General features: G+C 38.6%; 1 protein-coding gene across 2 annotated transcripts in view; it reads right to left on the reverse strand.

The window, feature by feature from the left end:
* Nucleotides 1–21,270, reverse strand: part of EPHA3 (EPH receptor A3) — a 176,493-nt gene that overhangs the window by 17,382 nt on the left and 137,841 nt on the right. For both annotated transcript variants that reach the window (XM_085077109.1, XM_085077099.1), the window contains exons 10-14: nt 18,442–18,567; nt 13,743–13,928; nt 9,957–10,018; nt 7,521–7,730; nt 250–399 (exon numbers count right to left, since the gene is read on the reverse strand). In XM_085077109.1, coding sequence (XP_084933235.1) covers nt 250–399; nt 7,521–7,730; nt 9,957–10,018; nt 13,743–13,928; nt 18,442–18,567 — 734 coding nt within the window. The remainder of the gene's footprint in view (nt 1–249; nt 400–7,520; nt 7,731–9,956; nt 10,019–13,742; nt 13,929–18,441; nt 18,568–21,270) is intronic.

The following is a 21,270-nucleotide window of genomic DNA, read 5'->3' on the forward strand; positions in this document are numbered from 1 at the left end:
TTTGCTTCATCTCACAGAAAACCACCAATGGGATAAAATTCTCTACTCTGCTCCTTCAGGGGTCCAAAGTATTCTGCTATAAAAATGGTGGGTTTGTTAAGTTCTAATGAACTTTTACTTGACCAGGGACTTTACTTGTACTCAATGTCACCACCAAAAACTCAGAGCCACTTGTTCTCATCATGCCGGGCTTCCTTTCACAGCTTGATTCCTGATCTAAGAGCATAACCCAGATATCAGTGTACTCACATCCTGGTTGGACATCTCCCAGTAGGGTCTCTCCCCGTAGGACATCACCTCCCAGAGGACAATCCCATAGCTCCAGGCGTCGCTGGCTGATGTGAACTTCCGATAGGCAATGGCTTCTGGGGATGTCCATCGGATGGGAATCTTGCCCCCCTAGCAGCAAAACAAAACAGAAGAGCCTGTTGGACTGTCCTGCAACAAAGAGGGTTTTGTGTGGTTGGCTATTCTATCTCTGAGGTTCTCAGTTATCATGACATTGGTGTGAAAAAAAAACTGAATAAGCAGGAAAATGCTGCTGCCATTTGTCACGGGAGCATCTCGAGCACTCTGCAGAATAAAATACATTTCAGTGCACTGACATATAGTAGATTTACTACAGATTTATCTATATGCAATACAGATATATAATATAGCATACATACTTTATGCATGTACATATATATTTAAATGTATAACATAATTTGCTCAGATTAGAGTAAACGGTAAGTCAAGTCTGCTTGATTTTCAGTTATAAAAAGTTTGGAAATCTGAACAACAGCATTACAGCATTAAATACTAAAAACCCAGTACAAGGTAGTTGCTTATAACCCAGATCTTTTTGCACAGCACAGGAGCACTGGATTTGGCTAATTTTAAGGCATTAAAGGAAATTCCTGGTGGGTGTGGAACCTGCATGGTTTCCCCACGTTTTTTAGGACATTCAAGGAGAACAAGGAGCCATGATGCTGCCGTGTTTCTCTGAAGACAAACCTCCAGTGGCACAAGGCAGCAACTCTGACCTTGTGCACAAGTTTCCTGTCTGAGACAGCCAAGGAAAGACAGACTCAGATGGGGTCATCTGTGCAGAGGGAAAAGTGCAAAAATGCCAGCTGGGAGAGTGTGTTGAGCATTTTTACAGTCACAAGAGAGGGAAGCTATCATTAAATGACAAACTTGAAGAGAATTGAAGCTACCATAAAACTAATGTTGTAGTTAGGGGAACATCTCTGTTTATGGCCACCACTTGGCAGTATAGGTCAAATTAGTAAAATGCACACAGGGAACCTCAGGCTGAGTTTCTAAAATATGACAATTAGAGGAAAGAGACAATTCCTGATGATGCCAGCTTTGACAGAGTTTTTTGAGAGTCACACATGAGAGAATAAAGTTCTAAAAGAATGTGGTGCAAAACTTGTTGCTGAAGGAAATTCTGGAGTGACTATATTTTAGTACAGAAAACTGTGCAAGTTTAAAGTTATTTCCAGTTATGCATAACATGTACAGAATACATTCTGAAGATTTCACACCAGACCAGTTTTATGCAGTTCTTCTGACACTCCCATTATACTACAGTCACACACCTCTCCTCACAGCAACCTGTGTGCAAAAAGAGCTCTTACTTCCTCTGAGTAACCAGCAAAAAAAAAGATATAAATATATTAATGCTTTGCCTACACTTCCATAAACTGTACCTGCACCCAGGGTAGCTATACAATCACCAGCTTCAGACTGACTACATGGGTTAACAATAGAAATTCAGGCATTTGTCTTAATTAAAAACCTAAATACAGTCTAACTACACTGAAGCATCTTTATTTTCATAGCTAATATTGCACAAATCAGATTAAGTACAAACAACACAGGCAGGTCTGACTCAGGCTACAATTTAAACCTCCAAAATGTCACTAGATAGGTTTTAGAGGCTTGGCAAAGCTCAGGGAGGGAATTATTTTGGCATATGGTTTTCATGGATCCCCTTCTATTTAGCAGAGCTCCCTACCAAAAGACAAACCTTTACTTTCCACACAACCCTTAAAATTAGGTAAACACTGATTTTCCACATCACTTGTGGACCAGCAAATAGGACAGAGAAAACAAACTGGAGTATTTGAAACCACTGTTTTATCACTGAAGCCAGATAAAGAGTCTCTGTCTCTCTCTTAGAAATATAATCTACTAGACGATGTTCTTTAGTCACAAAAAGTACATTGTATTTTCCATGCATTATAGCTTTATTGACAATTCCCAGTGCTGCTCCAGAACACTACCAAGAACATAAAAATGACTGTTTTTCTCATCCTCTATTAATAAGCAATATTATACTCCCTTTACAAGTGTCCAGGGGCCCTCAGTGAGTCAAGGCTCAGCCGAGAAACAAGGAAAGCTCTCCTGTAGCCTCATGTTTTCACAACAAATCCACTCACAGTTTTAGATGTGAGGCTGATAAAGAAATCAATCCCTCTGTTTTCTGCGCATGCTAGTAGTGAACTCTGGTTTTCAATAAAAATATGTCAATCCATGGGGAAAGCCATATCCTGAATCTACACCAACAAAATCCCCACCACCATGAAGAGAGAGAACTTCCTAATCAGACATCTCCCACTAGACAAGGGCAGGAATTTCGTATTTGATAGCAGGTCTTTATAATCTTATGGAAAAAGTCATTTACACAACTAGAGAAACACACACACACACACAAAAAGATATTAATTATTCTCCTAACATTTTGGGACTGCTTTGTTGCAGAAAGATTAGAAAGCAAATGAAACAAATTCTGGCTTTGCTTTATGGAAATCAACCCCAGATTCACTTGAAAAGGAGTGTGAGTCAGTGGCTTTCAAATTTTCTTTGTTAAATATCAGCTGTGATCCTACAAAAACCTATAGATACATAGCATTACTATAAACAACACAAAACTATTAATGAAAATGTAGTTAAAAAAAGAAATCATCTGCCACTGAATAGAATCTGAAAGTGTAATTTTGCTATTCTGCTCCCCAGTTTGTCATAAAAATGTCTTACATTTATTTTTAAAAATGGATTTTGCCAACTTTTTTCAAATAGTTTAAGAACAAGAACAACCAAAAAAGTTCTGGTAAATATTTTTTAGACAAGCATTTTAATGCATAAACAATTTCCTCAAAAGGATTATGCAACATTCATATTTTAACAGATGTCCAAATATCAATATATACAGGAAAGCTGAAGCATTTTATCGAATTAAATTCATGGTTTTCTACTTATGGTTACCTTCGAAAATTATAACAGTTGCTGCAATTCATATAATCTAATCTGAAATTAAAACCACACGATCATTCAGCATTAGAAAATGCCTTTTCATTTCTCTCCACTGTTTTTGAGAAAAGCTCATCTCATTTGAACACATATAACCTTTCCTTTTTTCTGCTTTGCCAGGGATGAGGATATCATTTGTAATATCCTTTGGCAGTATCAAAGATACCTTACATAGTCAACCTTCACATAAATAAAGGCAAACACTTTTTCCTGGACCACAGAATGGAAGCTGGGAAAACCAAGGTCCCATATGTGTTTCTTTACTCATCTCTTATTTTTTATTCCCCTTTCCCCAGTGTCCTAATACTTAAAATTGCTACAGTGTTACCTACTAATACTTACAATATATTTACTGATTATTTTCTTAGGATAAATACAAGTTTTGTGTATTTTTTGTCATGGTCTCCCTTTAAGGGCTTGCTCATCATAAAGCCAAGCTCTCTGAATTTGAGTAGAAAGACAGCTTTAGTGTTAGAAATTTTAAGAGTAGTGTTAGAAATTGTAAGAGTTTTTATTTCAGCTCAAAATCCCAGGCAGCCTAGGTCAGAGATCTCTCTCAGGGAGCCAGCAGTAACCAAAAGTTTTATCTTCTGTAGATGGAGCTGCAATTCCTGCAGTATCTGGCTCCCCAGCATAATTCATCTGAAGTCAATGAAGTCCTCAATTTATTTCTAGCACGTCTGGCACTCCAGCACAAGGCAGCTGTTTCCAGGACTTCAGAACCCATTCCAATATTCTGATTTATAATCTGTTACAGGGTGACTGCCACAGGCACCTAAGCCACAGGCCTGGGTGGAGAGAATCAAGAAAAATGGATTCTAACTGAATTACTAGAAGAACTTTGCAGAAACACCTGGCATTGATTCGTTATGCCAGGAGTTAGGAGAGTCCAGATGTCTTAGGTACAGATATCAGGTACAGAACAAGGCAGTTTCACGTGAGATGAGCCTGACTTACCTTCTCACACACCTGAAAATTAGCTGATGCTGCTTGTCAGTCCCTTACTAATGAATATTTTATATTGAAATCATATCCATCTTCAGTAGGCAGTGATAACAGAGCACTGTTCCTCTCCCTTGTGCTAATCAGGCAAGAGAATTTATGAGGTTCTATTCCTTTTTTACCACACCCTTCAGTACACTCAGATTGTATTACTGAGATTTTGCATATAAAGGGAAAATACAAGTGATTTTTGTCCAGCATGGGCTGCATTTACATTAAAATGCCATGAGCATGGTGATGTTATGTGCTTAAATAGGCAAAGTTCATATCCTGATTACCCAAATATTGTCTTTGAGAGACATAATTACAGTCCCTCTACCACTTAAATTTACTGCCACTTCCTACTGTGTCATTAGTCCACCCACTTGTCATACAGACATCTAGAAGATAATAAGGATAAACCAGTTCCATTTGACAATGACAATTTTAATACAATCTCGGTGTTTCAATTAAAAGTGAAGAGATATGGAGAATATAGATAATTACAGCACATCCCTTCAGGCACAAAGACTCTCTAAAACAAAAAATCTAAACAGTCAATCAGCCTGATTCACGTGCTGGATTGTGTTTCTGTAAGCAGGCAGATCCCAGGCTGCCACAGGCTTTTGTGGCATCAAGGCAGTGACAATAATTCAGGCGGTAAAAAAATGACCCTGTCAGGTGGGAAAGTTCCTTACAACTCCTGATTCCCCATATTTCACATGTGCACATGTGATGTGGGCATTGTCTTTCTGGCTTCTTTACAATAGCATGGACATCTCAGATTATGCATTGATTTATAAAGGGATACATAAATTATTGATATATAACAGGATACATGGTCACAGCCTTTGTGCAAAGCTTCAGACACAGTTTTTCAACATGAAATATCACCCAGGCAGTGGTGAGCATTGAAAGCCTGACTGGACTTCTTGGGGATAGATAATCCTGAATTGCAATTATAAATTCAAGCAATGGAATAATCCTCAGGCTTTGGCATTTACAGGTGGAAAACAGGGGTAGAAAAGGACCTAAATGGATTAAACATCCATCTTTGCAGCTAACTATAAATTTACCTAATACCACTGATACTAAATGGACAACTGGGAGTGGGAAGAGATGGAGGACAGGAGGACATCAGTATAATATACACTCTGTAACATTTAAAATTGGAGTTATAATTTAGAATGTTTTTCTCTTTTTAAATATCTTATAAAGTACTTGTCATCCTTTAGTTTTAAAGACACGATATATAGTTTGGGACAACGGCATTATTAGGCATGAAACAGTTTGAGATGATGCCATTATTTTTAAAAAGTGGCACTATCTTTGCCTTGGCTTTGTCCTATAATTAGTGTTTGCAAAATGTGCTAAGCCTAGGAAATGATGCTGGATTTTGTGATACGACTAAGCAGCAGGAGCATGAAGTGTTCATCTCTCTGCCCATGGAGTGAAGCTCTGTTTTATATCTGTGGTCCCCGTTTTTTTCAGCTGGGGATCAAACATCCCACCTGGAAGCACTACCTTGACACCTACCTAAGATTCACTTCAAATGAAAATGAGCAAAAAAAGATGAATATCAAATAGCCTTGTTCTTCTCTCAGAGCCAACACGTGGCAGAGGTATAATCACAGCAACAACTTTGGAAAAAAAATTAGATTTGTCCTAAGTTGTATTTGAAGGTTTTAATTATCTGAGCATCTTCCTGCAGCAGTTTGCACACACACCATAAATGCCAGATGGAGTTTACTGAACGCAGATGATTACACTTTACAAAACAGTTTCTTTCCATCTGATTTCACCATCTAATTGCAAATAGGCAGGTAGACTCTGAAAGCAGGTGGAACGAGGAGAGGAAGAGGAAATCCACATGTGACACTGGATGAAAACACTGACACCCTGTGCACCCTGATTTGTCCAAGCCACCCACAGACATGTCACTGATGAGACAGCTTCATCCAAAGCTTCATTTTCAGCTGGATTTTTAGAAGAGAGCAAACAACTGTCTGACACAGCAATACACCCCTGGCTGGACCACAGACCATTTGCCACTGAGGAACTCTTGCATTCCAGGAATATTTACTTTTTAATGCTCTCACTATACTGAGAATGAAAACTGCTTTCTCCCACTAATGTCTCTTAATATTCATCATGACAGATCTGTGCAGACATAAAGTGGTATATATTGCATATTTCTAAGAACATGACAAAGTTTATCAGAGAGTAAAGAAAGCTCTGAAAGGTCAAGTACAGAATAGAGTCTTTATGCCTGGTAAGTTATGAAGGTATGACTGATAAATAAGTATCTATAAATGAATGTGTATATAATGTGTAAGAAAACAGCCAGGATTTCTTTACTCATTTCTCACATCTTATTTTACTTCAATCATGAAGAATTCAGCACGTAAAGCACTAAAATTATTGATTGCTCTTGTCAGTGCTGAGGAATGAAGGAAGCCCTAGAAAACCCACCCAAGGATTGTGCTGATACACTCTGATCTGGTTTGTACAGTGAAGACGAGATGATTACTATGAGAAATGCAAATCATGCTTGACTACAATACTGGATATTAATGTCACTTTGTCTAAAGTCAACAAAATCCACTTGGAATAGCATTGAAATGAACAACCAGATATCCAAGTGTAATATACATATATTCATAAAGCTAAAGGCTTCCACAGAAAAAAATGGAAGTGTTATTCAGGTGATGAGTATTTTTTGTTTTATTCAAGTTTTTACTCAGTTTGAGGTACAAGAGCAGATATAAATGGTACACCCTTGAAGAACAGTGATATCAGTATGCTCCAATCAGACATTTTTCCCATCATACTAGAAGACACATAACTATGTGATGGGTAGGATTATTTTTTTACTGTGTGGGAGCTAAATCAGCAGTGAAACTAAAACTGCTCAAAGCACACATTATTGTGTACCAAACCAACTCAGGCCTTAATTGTGATATTCACTCTTTTACACATCCACAAGAAAGAGGCTGAGCCAAGAATTTTGCATAGTTTAGAAAACTAATTTACCATCACAAACCATACTTTTTGCCTTCTATCTTCTCCAAGACATGAATTAAAAAATACCTGTGATGAGCTTCTGGTTTTTTGAGCACCTCTGGCCATACAATAGTGTTTGCCCTCTGCAACACAGCCTCAGGCACTCCATCACCAGATTTCAGTCTTTGCCACAGCCAGCAAGAATTTGAAAAGGATAAAGAAGCACAGGAACTCACCCTTGTGGTGTAAGCAGCTTCTGGGTCATCCTCCAGCACACGAGAGAGCCCAAAATCGGAGACTTTGCACACGAGGTTGCTGTTGATGAGGATGTTCCGAGCAGCTAAATCCCGATGCACATAACCCATATCCGACAGGTATTTCATGCCAGATGCAATCCCTCGGAGCATGCCCACCAGCTGGATCACTGTGAACTGGGCATCATGTTTCTGGAAAACATTGGAAATGTCATCTCAGGGATTGCTCATGCTCCTCCTTGCACGGATTTTTGATAAACGCCCTGGAAGCTCCTCAAATGGGAGAGCTGGTGAGTCAGGTGCTGTGATTTAAATGCCACACATGGAACCACGTTGATCTCCCAATCAGCTGAGGGAAGGGGACAGATTTGCAATTCAGATAAAAACTCATTTTTCCCCTTCTTGCTGTCATCAGAGTTTTAATTTCCTAGATGGGACACGTGTGAAAGCAGCACATAAATCTAAGCTGTGTGTGCTCCTGAGACTGGAGTGTCAGAACATTAGAATAACAGATGTCCAACTTCCCTGAAAGGCCATTGGATTTTTCAGTGAAAATCCAAGCCTTCCCCAATGCTTTTCCCATGAAAGTTTTCTATTACATAATTTTTTTTTTTTTTGTAACAAAAGCAAATGCTGATCTGAGTCAGTGGCTTTCAAATTCCATTAGTTTTAAACTCATTCGTTTAAATTTTTCTGAACTTGAGGAACACAAAAATTACTGAAACACATTGTGACAATCTAGAAACCATTAGTTACATATTTTTAATCACCTACTTCTGGACATAGTTTAAATCTCCCAACTCTCACCAATCCTGTCTGTTAACATCTATCTTTGATATTGATATTTGGATATATAGACAATAGGACAGCAGTTTGTTGTAGTGCAGCTCTCAAATGAATTCCCCAGTGTTGTAAACGTATCCTCATGAGCAGCTCTCCAGCTCCTTGTGCTGCTGCTTCTGGAATTTTATTAAACACAGGGGAGCTGCCTCTGCCACATGAGGTGATCTGACATGAATCAGTCTGCAAAAATGATTACATCCATTTCATTTTTGATTAGTCTACTTGGGGGTGATATTAGCACTGTGAACATTAGACACAAAAATATATGACACAGTGGATGCTTAAAGAGTGTCTCAGAATTCCCCTTCATTAAGAAATTAATTATTTTTAAAAATTCTTTGCAGTTCTCTGTCCCTCTTTTTTATTAGAGCCAAAACCCTGGAAGAGATTTTGCTAAAAAAGAAGTTTCTAACCATGAACAGAATCAGATGCTCAGTGAGCCTTTTAATAGCAATAGGGAAAGCAAACTAACCAGTTCCAAAAGGCATTTATAAAAAGGGTTATATGGCCTGAGTTGCTTGTGATATTAATGAGTCACAAGGTTCTTATCTACGTTTCCACACAAGAGTGGTTAAAAAAAAAAAAAAAAAAATCACACTCCAGTGAAAGAACAAGCTGAACAACTGTTCTGTGCAGTCAGAAATTATTCTCCTTTCCTCAGAGCTTTCTTCAAGATTTTAAGCCTAAACAAAATATATATAGTTCAGTACAGAGATATTTCATTCAGCTGTACTGACACATTATTTATATGTATTTTACATGCTCCAGTAGACACCATAACATATATAGTACATAGTGAAACTAAGGTTGACAATATATCCCCTTTTGGGGTTAAATGTCTAGTTCAATGTTATGACTTTGGGGGATAATGTCACTCAACCGTGGCAGAACCAAAGCAGTCTCTCAGCCAGAGCTGAGTTTGCCCTAACAAATTAAAATTAAACCAGTGTTTCCCCTCAGATGGGATTTCATTTCTCCTACCCTTCTTGTTTTGCCACAAGTAAATCTTGGTGACACAGGGAGCATTCGAATTTTTTTAGGCTCACTACCAACTCTGACAGAAAACAAGGATAAATCAGCGACAGTATTCGTATGTCTAAAGCTGGAAAAAGAAAGCAGCCCAATAAACTGTGAGCTAAACATTTCCAACATCCTCAGGTATGGGGCTCTTCTCTCAGCTTTTCACTGCTGGTAAGATTTCCACAAATCCATTCATTTTGAAAACTGCTTGCTTAGACATTGAGGATTCCAACCAACAAGCATAACTGCATTGCAGTCATAATTCAGCCTCCAGCAAAACAATTTCCATTCTTGCGCGCCAGAATGTTGTTTTGTTTGTTTTTAATAGATGCTACGTATTAATGCAACCAAAATTGTCTTAGTTTTGGAATAATGCTTCCTGCAAATGGACCAGCAGACCCCTGTGTGGCTTCCTGAGCACATCATGATACACACCAACCCAAATGGAAACACAGAAATATCAAGCTACAAGAGCTGATGATGAATCAGAGTAGAGTGGCAGCAAATCCACAAGTTCAGAACAAGAGCCAGTTCTGCCCCATTTATTGCACTTACTCGTAGGAAGCTGTCCAAGGAACCATTTTCCATGTATTCAGTAACAATCATCACTGGTTTACCTGCAAATAGAGCACAGGGGTCAGGCTTTTGAAAGGAACACATTGGAATGTAATCAGCAAGCTCCAGCATTTCAAGGATGTGCCCAGATCTTCCTAACACCAAGGATAATGTTGTATTTTGGCAGAAGGCAAAGGATGCATGGGCAAACTAAGGCAGGGACCTGAACACGCTTCATCCACGCTGGCAAACTCTAAGGAAACAGACCTTGAAAAGCCTTTAATATCTTCCAAACCTCATCCATACATATTCAGACTAGTTTTCAAAATCATTCCTTCCACCCCAGGCTATTTAGTGACACAACCAAGATTCTATATGCAGCTCTGACATGCCGGAGAGAAACGATGCAAAAATTACTGTGATGACGGTGAAGTTTTCAGACAAAGGTCATTGCCCTGCTAATATTTTACCATCATATGGATTTTATTATTTCATAATATTTTCTAAAGCTTTGCTTATTTTCTCTTTGTGGTAGAGAGAAGGGTAGGTAAGGGCATGAAGTTATTTAAGGAGATGAATTATTATTGCACATAAAATACAGGAAGGCATCTGATCATAAAAGTAGGATGAAGGCCTGCATATGGTGTAGTGGGCATGGTGAAATTTTAGCTTTTAAAATTGAACAGCATGAGGCTTGAAAAAGGTACCCAGTTTAATTAAGAACAAGAAAGCTATTAAAAAAGCTAAGTAAATGGTAACAAATTTTTCTTTTTTTTTTAATTGCTTTTCAAAAAATACAGCTTCTACCAAAAATAAATGTTAGAAGAGAAATAGTAATTTCAAAGAATGTGTTTTATATAATGAAGAGAAAATCCTTTGTCTTTTTTTACACAAATTAATGGGTTCAAATATCTTTTTTCTGTGGTACAAATAAAGTGTTATACTGTAGGAGTCACGCTAATGAGTAATTGACTGTCATATGAGGAAATACTGTATGCAAAATACTAATATTGAAAAATACTAATATTGAATTATATAGGAGGTGATATAGATACAAGATCTAACAATGTAAAAGCTCAAAAAAATCTATTTATGCTTAGTCTTGTTAGTAAGAAATACAAAGTTAAAGTACATAACTTATACTCTTTGTGTAACCTGAATTCAAAGGGATTTCTGGTAACACACAGAAGATGCTGCTGGACTTTTCAAGCACAGGGCTATCCAAAAATTCCTATGATAAATCAATTTACTTTGCCATGCACTTTGAGTCCAGGAGAGAGGTGCCTGGTTTTGGTACAAACTCACTCAATTTTATGAGCCTTATCAGAAGAATTTAATTAGAGTAAGAAGATGTGTCTTCCAAATTATTACAGGAGCATCTTCCTGCCTTGCTCACCCATGCTCCAAAAGCCTTAAGTGCAGGGTTTCAGCTGGAAATATTCCCATAAAAAGAAGCACGTGCTCTGAAGTTGTAAAAGAACCCTCTGCACCTATTTATCAAAGCACAGCCGTTTATAAATGATAACAAGTTGTGTCAACAGTGTTGCCCAAGTTTATTATACTAACAGGCTACAAAGTGTTGTAAATTATTAGCAAACTAAGCAGAACATGCATGCTGGTTATTAAGGCTGCAGCCTACAGTGTGCCCAGGAGAGTGGGGCAGGAGCTGGAAATGCAGGACAGAAATCCACAAGGAGCAGAGGAACAACTCAGTGCTGGAGGCAAGGCTGGGAGCCTGATGTGGTGATTGAGTTGTTCAAAAAAAAACAAACCAAACAACCACAAAAATAAACCCACAAACCCACAAGCTTCTTGTCCTTCTATCCCCCTGTAGAATGCTAAATAAAACAAATGATTATTTTTAATATTATATACACTTTGAGCCATACACTTTTGCCCAGTAAAATGGAGACAAATAGCTCCAGCAAAGATACCTCATCTGCACTGGAGCTATCTGGAGAGGGTGTTTTATCCCTGAGGCTTTCATTAGCTTTACTGGGAATATTCAGAGTTTGCTCTGTCACACACTGATGGCACAGGCAGCTGGCACTCCTGACCTCCTCCCCAAACCCCAAAGCAGACAGCAGAGCTGTGAATACAGCTGAGTAGCAAACTCACTGAAAGTCACTTATACAGAATACAGAGAGAATTAGTAATGCACAAATTCAAGAGCAATGTGCAAATTCCTGCATGTACAGCAATTAAATTATTTTCTCGAGTTCTCCAGGAATACAGAATGTAACAAAATAGGTTTTAGCTCAGCTGTGTACAGACTGATGGTGGCGTTTCAGCTGATTTTGTGACTGCAGAACTTATTCTGACTGCAGAAAATGTGTGTCACTGCAAAGCAGGAGATAAACCTTGCTTTATGCAGGCAGACCTTCCCTGATGGGACTGTGAGACCTAAGATAAACAATAATTTCTTTGTTATTGAAATCAGCAAAATAGTCTTTCATGAATCAAATATAGAGAAGGCATCATTATTATTGTAATTATGGACCTTCATAACACACAGGGTTTTACACACCTTTCACTAGTGACTTTTAGACATATTCTGGTGGGTTTTTAATTTCATATACTTTTCTGCAGTGTGCTATGAATTTTTTTCAGATCTATTTTTGTGAAACCTTGAAACACACTATCAAAAAAAAATTCTTAAAACCAGTAAAACCATCTACTTAAAACCATAGTATTTGGTACGTTTCTATCCAGTTAAACTGGAAATATCCTCAGCAAATTCCAAATTGATCACTGAAATGGCAGAGAGCTGCTTTGCCATCAGGGTCTTCTAAGATGAACTAGAAAATATCCCACTATTTTTTTCCACTCCCCTGAAAAATCTTGGTATTTTTACCAGCATTCCTGGTATTTTTTTAAGACTGCCTCATATAAAATCTTACTGATCTCCCACTTCGGAACTACTGTAGGTAGATAAATTTGATCACTAAATGTAACACTTTATTCCACAATGAAAATATAGAAAGTGTAGCTGAAGAGGGTTATTGAAATATATTGCTTTTCCAGGAAGTAACCACGTGTACATGGAGGTTTCAATTACTTTTTTTTTTGGCACAGAAAAGGAAGGTTATTTGTTATCATAAACAAAGCCCAAGATATGCTGTAACAAAAAAAAAGCAAAAACCAAACTACCAAACCCATGACACCCAAAGACAGCTTTAGAAAATGCATATAGAAAATGCATATATATATATATATATACACATATATATATATGTATATGAATATACATGAACAAAATTGATTTTACTACTGACAGATCAAATCCTTAGACTTTTTTTTTTTTTCAGACTTTTACAAGATGTATGAATTCTGGGGTTCTGGAGCTTTAAAAGGCCTCATGCTGATACACATTGAATATCCCATGGAGTACTTCCCCTGCATGAAAACCATGTAGGAAAAAAGTTTGGCCTTATTTAATAATTCACTAGAACCAGTTGTTGTACCAGGTAGGCTGCTCATTAATGAGTGCTAATGACAAATCTAATGGTTTAGTTGAAAGCACCAATCAGTGCAATGAAACAACCTCAGCACATCAGACTCCACGACTCCTACCAGATTATCACCCAGTGCCCCTTGGCCACTTTGGGGCAATTTGTAGCTCTGGAGTTTATTAAATCTGCCAATTTATTATTGAGCTTTAACCTGGAGGACTTAGTTTTTCATTCACTTTTGCTCCCCTTTGAACGACCAGCAAATCAGAGAATTCTTTAGGCTGGAAGGATCCTCCATGCCGTTTCCATGCAGGGATGTCCCTTCATTTCTTACTTTTGGTGACAACTCCCTCCAGCCGGATGATGTTGGGGTGGTCAAACTGGCCCATGATGCTGGCTTCTCCCAGGAAGTCCCTCCTCTGCTTTTCTGTGTAGCCAACCTTCAGGGTTTTGATGGCCACGGAAATTTCCTTTTTAGAAGGCAGCTTTAGGCGTCCACTGCACACTTCTCCAAATTCCCCTGATGAAAAGAGTGGAAAAGTGACAAAAGCTGAAATGTGGTTATTTCGTAGGAATTCAACAAAGAAGGCTCAGCACTCAAAAAAAGTCCCTGAAGCGTGGCTTTTACTGGTTTATCCTTTTGCAATATGCAAGAGCAGAGCACAAGGAAAATTATCTCAGCATTCAAAAGAGGAAGTATTAAATATGTAGAAAACTGTTGGAAGAAGATACTCACTTGAAAATTTTTGTAGTTAACCGATTTTTACATGAATCACATAACGAGGTTTCAATATGTTATTTGAGCAGCAAGCAATTTCGAAGTCCCTTTTCAACTTTATTTTCTATTTTTTAATATTTTTTCTTTTTTAGACAGCCAACTTGATAAAGAAAGGCCCTGAATAAATGTGTGGTAGGGCAATGACCTTTCTCTGTTGCTAACCCAGGCCAGATTTGAGTCAAAAACACAGAAGTGAATGTCACCATTAAGAGGAGGATATATCTTCATGTACATACCTAGCACTAAAATACCACTCACATCACATCCTTTGATTCCAACATTGTTTGTATTTCAGGCTGCCAACACAGGCAGCAGCTCAGAAAACAAATCTGAAAACCTATCACTAGGAACTAATGGGAGTTGAGTTCTTTTTCAGACTTAATTAAAAGCATTCAACTCCTGCGAGCCTAAATGACCATTATACTTCAGCAAGAGTTCAAACACCAACCCCAGCTCAATACTGTCAGAGCACCACAAAATAGGAAGAGCAAAGCACATCTTGAAAACAGAAGGAAGGGGGGAAAAATGCTTGAAATAAATCTTGTTGTGCCCAGCTTCAAACCCCATTTTCTTGATGTTTTAATGGTGCAAAAAAGCTATAACGAGCTGAGCTCTTAGAAGTATTGTACAGTTGCTGTCAATAGAGACTTCAGCTATGATTTCAGCAAGCAGTCCAGCAATCAATCCTTCATTTTAAAGCTGGAATGGTGTATCTGATATTTGTTTAACTTTTGGGAAGGAAAAGGCTACGGTTAATGTCCATCAACACAGTCCCATTTAGCCATGGCTGAACTATTTAGCCCTCGAGTGATTAATCAGATTCCAAAAGCACCTCAAGGCCAATGGATGCTGCAAGAGAATAAAAGTTGAGCCCTTTCTAGCAATGAAGTTGGCTGCTGTCTGTGAATGCAAAGCAGGTTTACTTTCTTGGAAAATTATTTCATTGGAAAGAGCTCCCCAGGCAGCCCAGCTACATTAACCTGTGATTATTTATATCCAGTGCAGCATGGATGTAAATATATCTACTTGCTCAACACCTCTAGTGACCCATGCAGCTACACTACAATTTCCCCTGCAAATTATTATTACATGGTCCCAGTAAGAAATGGACTGGGTCTCACCACACACTGTTTAGGAGGAATAAGGGCTTGTGTTCGAGTGGAGCACCTTACACTGATTGCAGGATATGGGGATGATGGTTTTCCATACAAAGCTTTCTTGAGGCATTTATTTTTAATTATGCCACATGCATAAAGACTGTGTAGCCTGCCCTGCAGACTGGTGTGTCTATTTACATGTGGAAAGCTAACAGGGATTATTTAGGAGGGCTGCTCATGATTCAAGGATGTCTCTTCAGGACATCCTAATTTCTTTTTAAATGAGCTAGTTAGTATATCAGGGAATGGCATTTACTGTGCATTTAGGCTCAGGGGACCAGCAAACAAAGATTCTGTGAAATCAGCTACTCTCTCTGCTTTTAAATCATGATTGTACTGCTGTGCACAGAACTCCCCCAGACCTGGCGAGGCACCAAAGCTCAGTGTTTCATAAACCTTGGGAACATCAGCAACTGAGACACTGCAAAGCTTCACAATAAGTTCATGGACAGGTAGCCCCTACATTTTAGGAATAATTTAATCAACAAGATGTAATGCTACAAGTACATTTCAACTTGGGAAGGAAAGCGTTTGCTTTCTTGTTCAGCAGAGCACATAGTTAAATCTACCCCAAACCAAGAAAGTACTTTCTGTAGTATTCTCCTACTGCCCAGTTGGATTTAAACTTCTGAAGTGGTTTGTTGAACTGAACCCATAAAAATAAGTGAGTTATTTTAAAAGAAAGAATTACTGTAAAGAAACATCTGAAAAAGTGGCTCCTGACCTCAATTTTCTTACGCTTAGCCTCCCACTAAAATCCCTTGTGTTTTTCTTGAGGTTCTTTTGGACAAGAACATTTCCTTATTGCATTTGTGTATGTTTTCAAAGCTATGTAAGCTTTGAAAGCCCTCCATTCTCAGAGACTTCTGGCTGAAGCTGTGAAAAACTGCTTGGAGCACTTCAGAATATCAAGATTGCTTGCCTGACTTGAAGGTCTCGTTCCTTACGTCACACTTCAAGGCAGTTAAATGAATCCCTTCTTCTCAAACCCCTGTCTTTTTTATAATTTCATTCACACTTGCCTTGCAAAGGACAAGGGCAGGAAGAGACCAAGTTGTTCATTCAAATAAGTCATTGACTCCAGCAAGAGGCAGGAAATGCCTTTCTGGTTTTGGGGAGGAGAGAAGTGTTCCTGAAGAAGTTGCCTCAGAGGCACTCTGAATGTAAAAGCCACCACGTGCTGAGTGTGACAGCAGTGTGAAATGATTCCACAAACTCATTTTGGAAGCTCCCAGCACTCCGTGGACTGATTTTCATCTCTTCTTCCCTTCCTGGCTCTTCCTGCTGGCATCTCAAGCAGCTGCTAACAGGAGATGCTAACTGTAATGCCATATGTGCTTCAGGCTGAATCAATCTGAGTTAGGGTGTCCAAAAAATGGTGGGTTTATATCTTGAGCCCAAGTTTTAATGTCAGAGACTTGCAGGAACCCTCTGTCCTTAGCTCAGTTGGTCTGAGCAGAGTGCTAATAATGCCAAGGTCCAGGTTCAATCCCTGTGGGGGCAATTCAATTTAGAGTTGGACTCCGTGATCCCTGTGGCTTCCTTTCCTACTCAGAATAACCTGTGGTTTTCACTGCAGTGGAGCAGAGAGACTTACTTTTAAGACACCTGACTCCTTTAGCACATATTCCTTTTTGTTGGAGCCTCTCAAAAAACTCTTCCACCGTTTTCAGAGGCCATATTTGACAAAGTTTGGTTTACCTCTTATTCTAATGTGCATCGTGGCTAAAAATAGGTCAGAATAACTGAGCTTAAAACATGGCATGAGCCTTAGGAACTTCTTTTCTAGATTCATGTACTGCATACAGCCCAAATTTAGAAAGCTTGCATTTGTGAACAAAGGCTCTTGAAAATCTTACATGGAGACACACTGCTCCTGGACTTAAATTTCAAGTATCCTCCTTCTCTGTCCCCACACTAATTCATTATTATCTGCAGGAAGCAGAGCTTTGCTGCCTTGACTGAAGATGATGGAGAACAGTGCACTCTTGTGGGGCAAAATTAAAACCAGCAAGGAACACAGATTCTACCTCTCCATAAAATAACATCACTTTGAACTACAAAAGCTTGAGTAGCTTCAGTTAAGAGGGGATGAAAACTGTTCCTTTTTTCTGATGGGTGATTCAGGAGATGCACTGAGTACAGCAGCTTGGGTTCTACACTTTTTCCAGCCGAAAATCTTTTGCTGTGCACTGGGATGTCTCTCACATCTCATGGTTTTAATTCAAACCATGTATTTAGAGAGAAGCAAAAAAAAAAAAAAAAAAATCAATAATAAAGGAACTAGTATTTTTTTGTGGATTAAAAATCAATAGTACTCCTCATAAATGCTTTAATATAGGAGCAAAGGTAACACTCCATGATCTTCTGACTCAGTGGACAATCTGCCACTTCACTCAAAGGATGAAGCACATATCCTGTCAGGAGCTCCACGTTGCATTGCAACACTCATTGTAATGGGACTTTCTGTTATCTGGCTCCTCTGTTACAAAATCCCATCATTTCACCAGCTTGTTTCCTGTAAATCCAACAATCTATGGCATCTGTTTGGCTCAGACAATCAGTCATTGGACAGACAACCCTGTCCTCCTAAATCAATAATTCAAATCCCAAGCAGTGACCAAAATCAATCCAACAACCAAAGGTCACTGCAGTCTGATGGATGCAGGGTGACTGGTATGAAATGAGTTTGTGGTTTCACTCAAGGCATAATAGTCAAGAGTCCTTTTATGGGGGGGAAAAAAGAGAAAGAAAACATCTTCAGAGTTGATAACATTTTCTGTGCCGTGCTGACAGCTTTTAAAGAGGAACATAAAAAGTGAGGCTGAATGATCTTTTCCCTTCCAACAGAGGTGCATCCAAGAATGGGCTTCGTGTCCTTTGAAAAGCTGTCTTGCTATCTGCTTTCTTGGAGGAAAAAAATATAAAATCTTATGCCTCTAACTTTTCACATGCACTGAAATCAGCTGTGAATATGACCTACTAATTTGAAGACTTTTTAGAACATTTTCTTTCCAGTCACAACTATAAACTCAGGATATAAAATGGTATATACATCAAAAAGCTATCTTTAGTTCAATATGTCTGGTTGTCATTACCTGCTCCAACCACTTTATCAATGGATATATTGGAAGCATCCAGTTCCTTGGCAAACTCATGCACAGCTTGGTTGGGATCCTCATATGTGTGGGGATCTACATAAGTTCTCAGGCCTGGGAGTTTTACTGTGAAAAAACAAATTCAGAGAGAAAATGTTATTCAGAGTTAAGTGATCCATTTAAATAAAGCCCATGAGACGACAGAAACCAAATCAATAGAAGGGAAAAGTATTCTTCAGATAAAACTGGGTTTTGTGTGTCTTCAGGAGTCTTTGTACAGAGTGAAACCAGACACTCATGTACTGCAGAGAAGTCTGACAGCTGATTTCAAATAGATCTGCACTTGTATTTAATTGTTTTTCAAATATTAAAACACCACTCACCCCTCCCAGGCTGCTACATTTAGATGCTACCCTACACTGACCCTTTCAAGGAAGCCAGGACCAAATTGTGTTGCTACAGGCAGCCTGAAAAGTCCTTAGGAGTTCTTAGGAATAGACTAAAAAAATAGATTAACTCAAATTTTTTTTTTTCCCCAAGTCATCCAACAAGATGCATTAAAAGAAACTTATACATGAAAAAAATATACCCCTGCCGCATTTCCTTCTTTAAAACATACAAGAATGGCAGAAAATGGTTCTGAATAAAGACTGGTTCTAGAGCTCTGCTCCCCTTCCATCCTTGTTATTGTTTTGACCTCTACAGTTTCCTGGCCAGAGATTGCTGGAAAAGATCATTCCCAACCTTTGCTTCCAACAAAATGCTGAAGTCAAAGCACAGTCTCATTCCCCCTCCCCAGCTCAAAGCCCTGCTTGTGTTTTCACCCAGTACCTGCGTCTGTTGTACTCATTTCAGAGCAGGAATATATTTTATTAACAAATAGTGAAATACCCAGCTCGAAGTTTTCTGCTCCTTACACAAACCCTAGATTCCCAGACATGTATTCCAGCTTTCCCTAACTGTACCAGTTGGTCTTGTAAAAGATATTAACTCCTTCTACAAACACTGCCTTAAGCCACTCAGGAATATCCTTTCCAGATTAGCATGATTATACCCCAGCAATTTTTTCTCTGTTAAAATAGTTAAACCTTTTTTGCAGGGGTTACACAGATGGGGAAAAAATACCTTTGGACAAGGAGTTAGAGCCCAAATTGTTTTATCAAACAAAGCAAAGTGTACATTTAAAAAAATCAATTTTTATGGGGATTTTTTGGCCTCAGAATTGACAAAAAGATGATAAAACTGAGTTCCCAAGCTAATTGCCTTGAAAACAATGCAGACTAAGAGCCATGCTCTGAACACAAGGGCTGCGTGTTGCCAGCATTAAAAGCCGACTGTGTTTCCTTCAGATGCTTACAGAATTACCTGCAAGTAAAACAAAAAGTAATTGGCTGTATATTGCTGTTGGTTAAAAACCTTGTAAATGTTCCTTTCCGTCCATGCTGAATGTACATTACAGGCCCCCTCATATCCCCCGTAAAAATAACAATTAAAAGCTTCTGCGCTGTGGGGTTTTTGGCTTCGGGTTTTTAATGCTGACCCCAGAGGTTCCCAAGATCAGGTGATGGTGACTGCAAGGAGAATAATCTCTTCACACCAATAATTAAGGGCAGCCCGTGTAGTAACTGGGTTCTGTCATGAAATACAGATAATAAACACGTGCACATGTGTTAAGCTGCACTACTTTACAGCTCATTCTGTGCAAACATAATAATTTACATTTTCATTTTAACGGCACAAATTGCCCTAAAGGTAGCAAAAAAATAAAAAAGGCCCAGCCAGAGAAGGCAAAGGGAGAGGATCTGAGGAGGTGAAACATTTTGGTTCCTTTGAAGTGATATTATAGGATTTGTAATAAGGCTGCAGGGAATAGTTCATGGCTGGAGCCTTTTTAAAAGTAATTCAGAGTAAACTGACTGAAATAAACCAGCTGCTGTATTTAAGATGCTGAAAGTTTATGACAGCCATGGAAGTTACTTTATCCTTTTTTAGTTCATGGGAGCAATTTTCTTATTCTTTGGGAAAGATGGTAATTTGGTAGATTAAAAGTTCCAACAGCCACACACGTACATACATACAAATCCTAACAGATAAATATCTGCAAAATCTATAATAAATAATTGTCAAGAACTTCTAACAGATATGCCAGGCCCATGATTGGCTCTGTTCTTACTGCACAGTGAATCAGCATGGCACTACTCAGCAAACAGTACATAAATATCTAAAGCCAAATTAAAAGCAATTTAATCCACAGGAATTTAACAGCACTGACATGTTTAAGAATAGTGATTGCAGCTTTCCATTGTGTGGGAGTAAGGAGAGCAAATTCTGACCTGTTATTTGTCTGTGACACTTATTTTACTGGCTGCTTTTATTTTATAACCTCATTAAATTTGGATGATGAAGCATTAATTCTATGGGCCACATGTAACTGTAGAGATTTTTTTTTGAGAATAGTTGGTTAGCAGTTGTTGGGCTGCACGAAGCAAACCCACTGCTACAGCTTGTGGATCCCCTGACAGTGCTGGGGAAGGAGACAGGAATTGGGGATGTTCATGCTCTTGGCTCTCTGGAGATAAGGAGGGGCTGGAAACTTAAAATAATAATAATTTGAGCAGTCAGCATTGTCAAGGGGATTGGGAAGCAGTGCTAATTTCCAGTTACTGCAGGTGAATCCCTCATTAAAATGTTATTTCACTTATATTTGGGGAGGAGGCACCTAGCTGTGGTACCAGCAGCTCTTTTCTTGCAAATAGCGCAGTGCCAATGCTGTGTGCAAAAAATCCCACATATATTAATGTTACAACAGAAATATATGGTTCACCATGG

Source organism: Lichenostomus cassidix, chromosome 1 (genome assembly GCF_008360975.1).
Source record: "Lichenostomus cassidix isolate B80296 chromosome 1, HeHo_3.0, whole genome shotgun sequence".
Classification (NCBI taxonomy): domain Eukaryota; kingdom Metazoa; phylum Chordata; class Aves; order Passeriformes; family Meliphagidae; genus Lichenostomus; species Lichenostomus cassidix.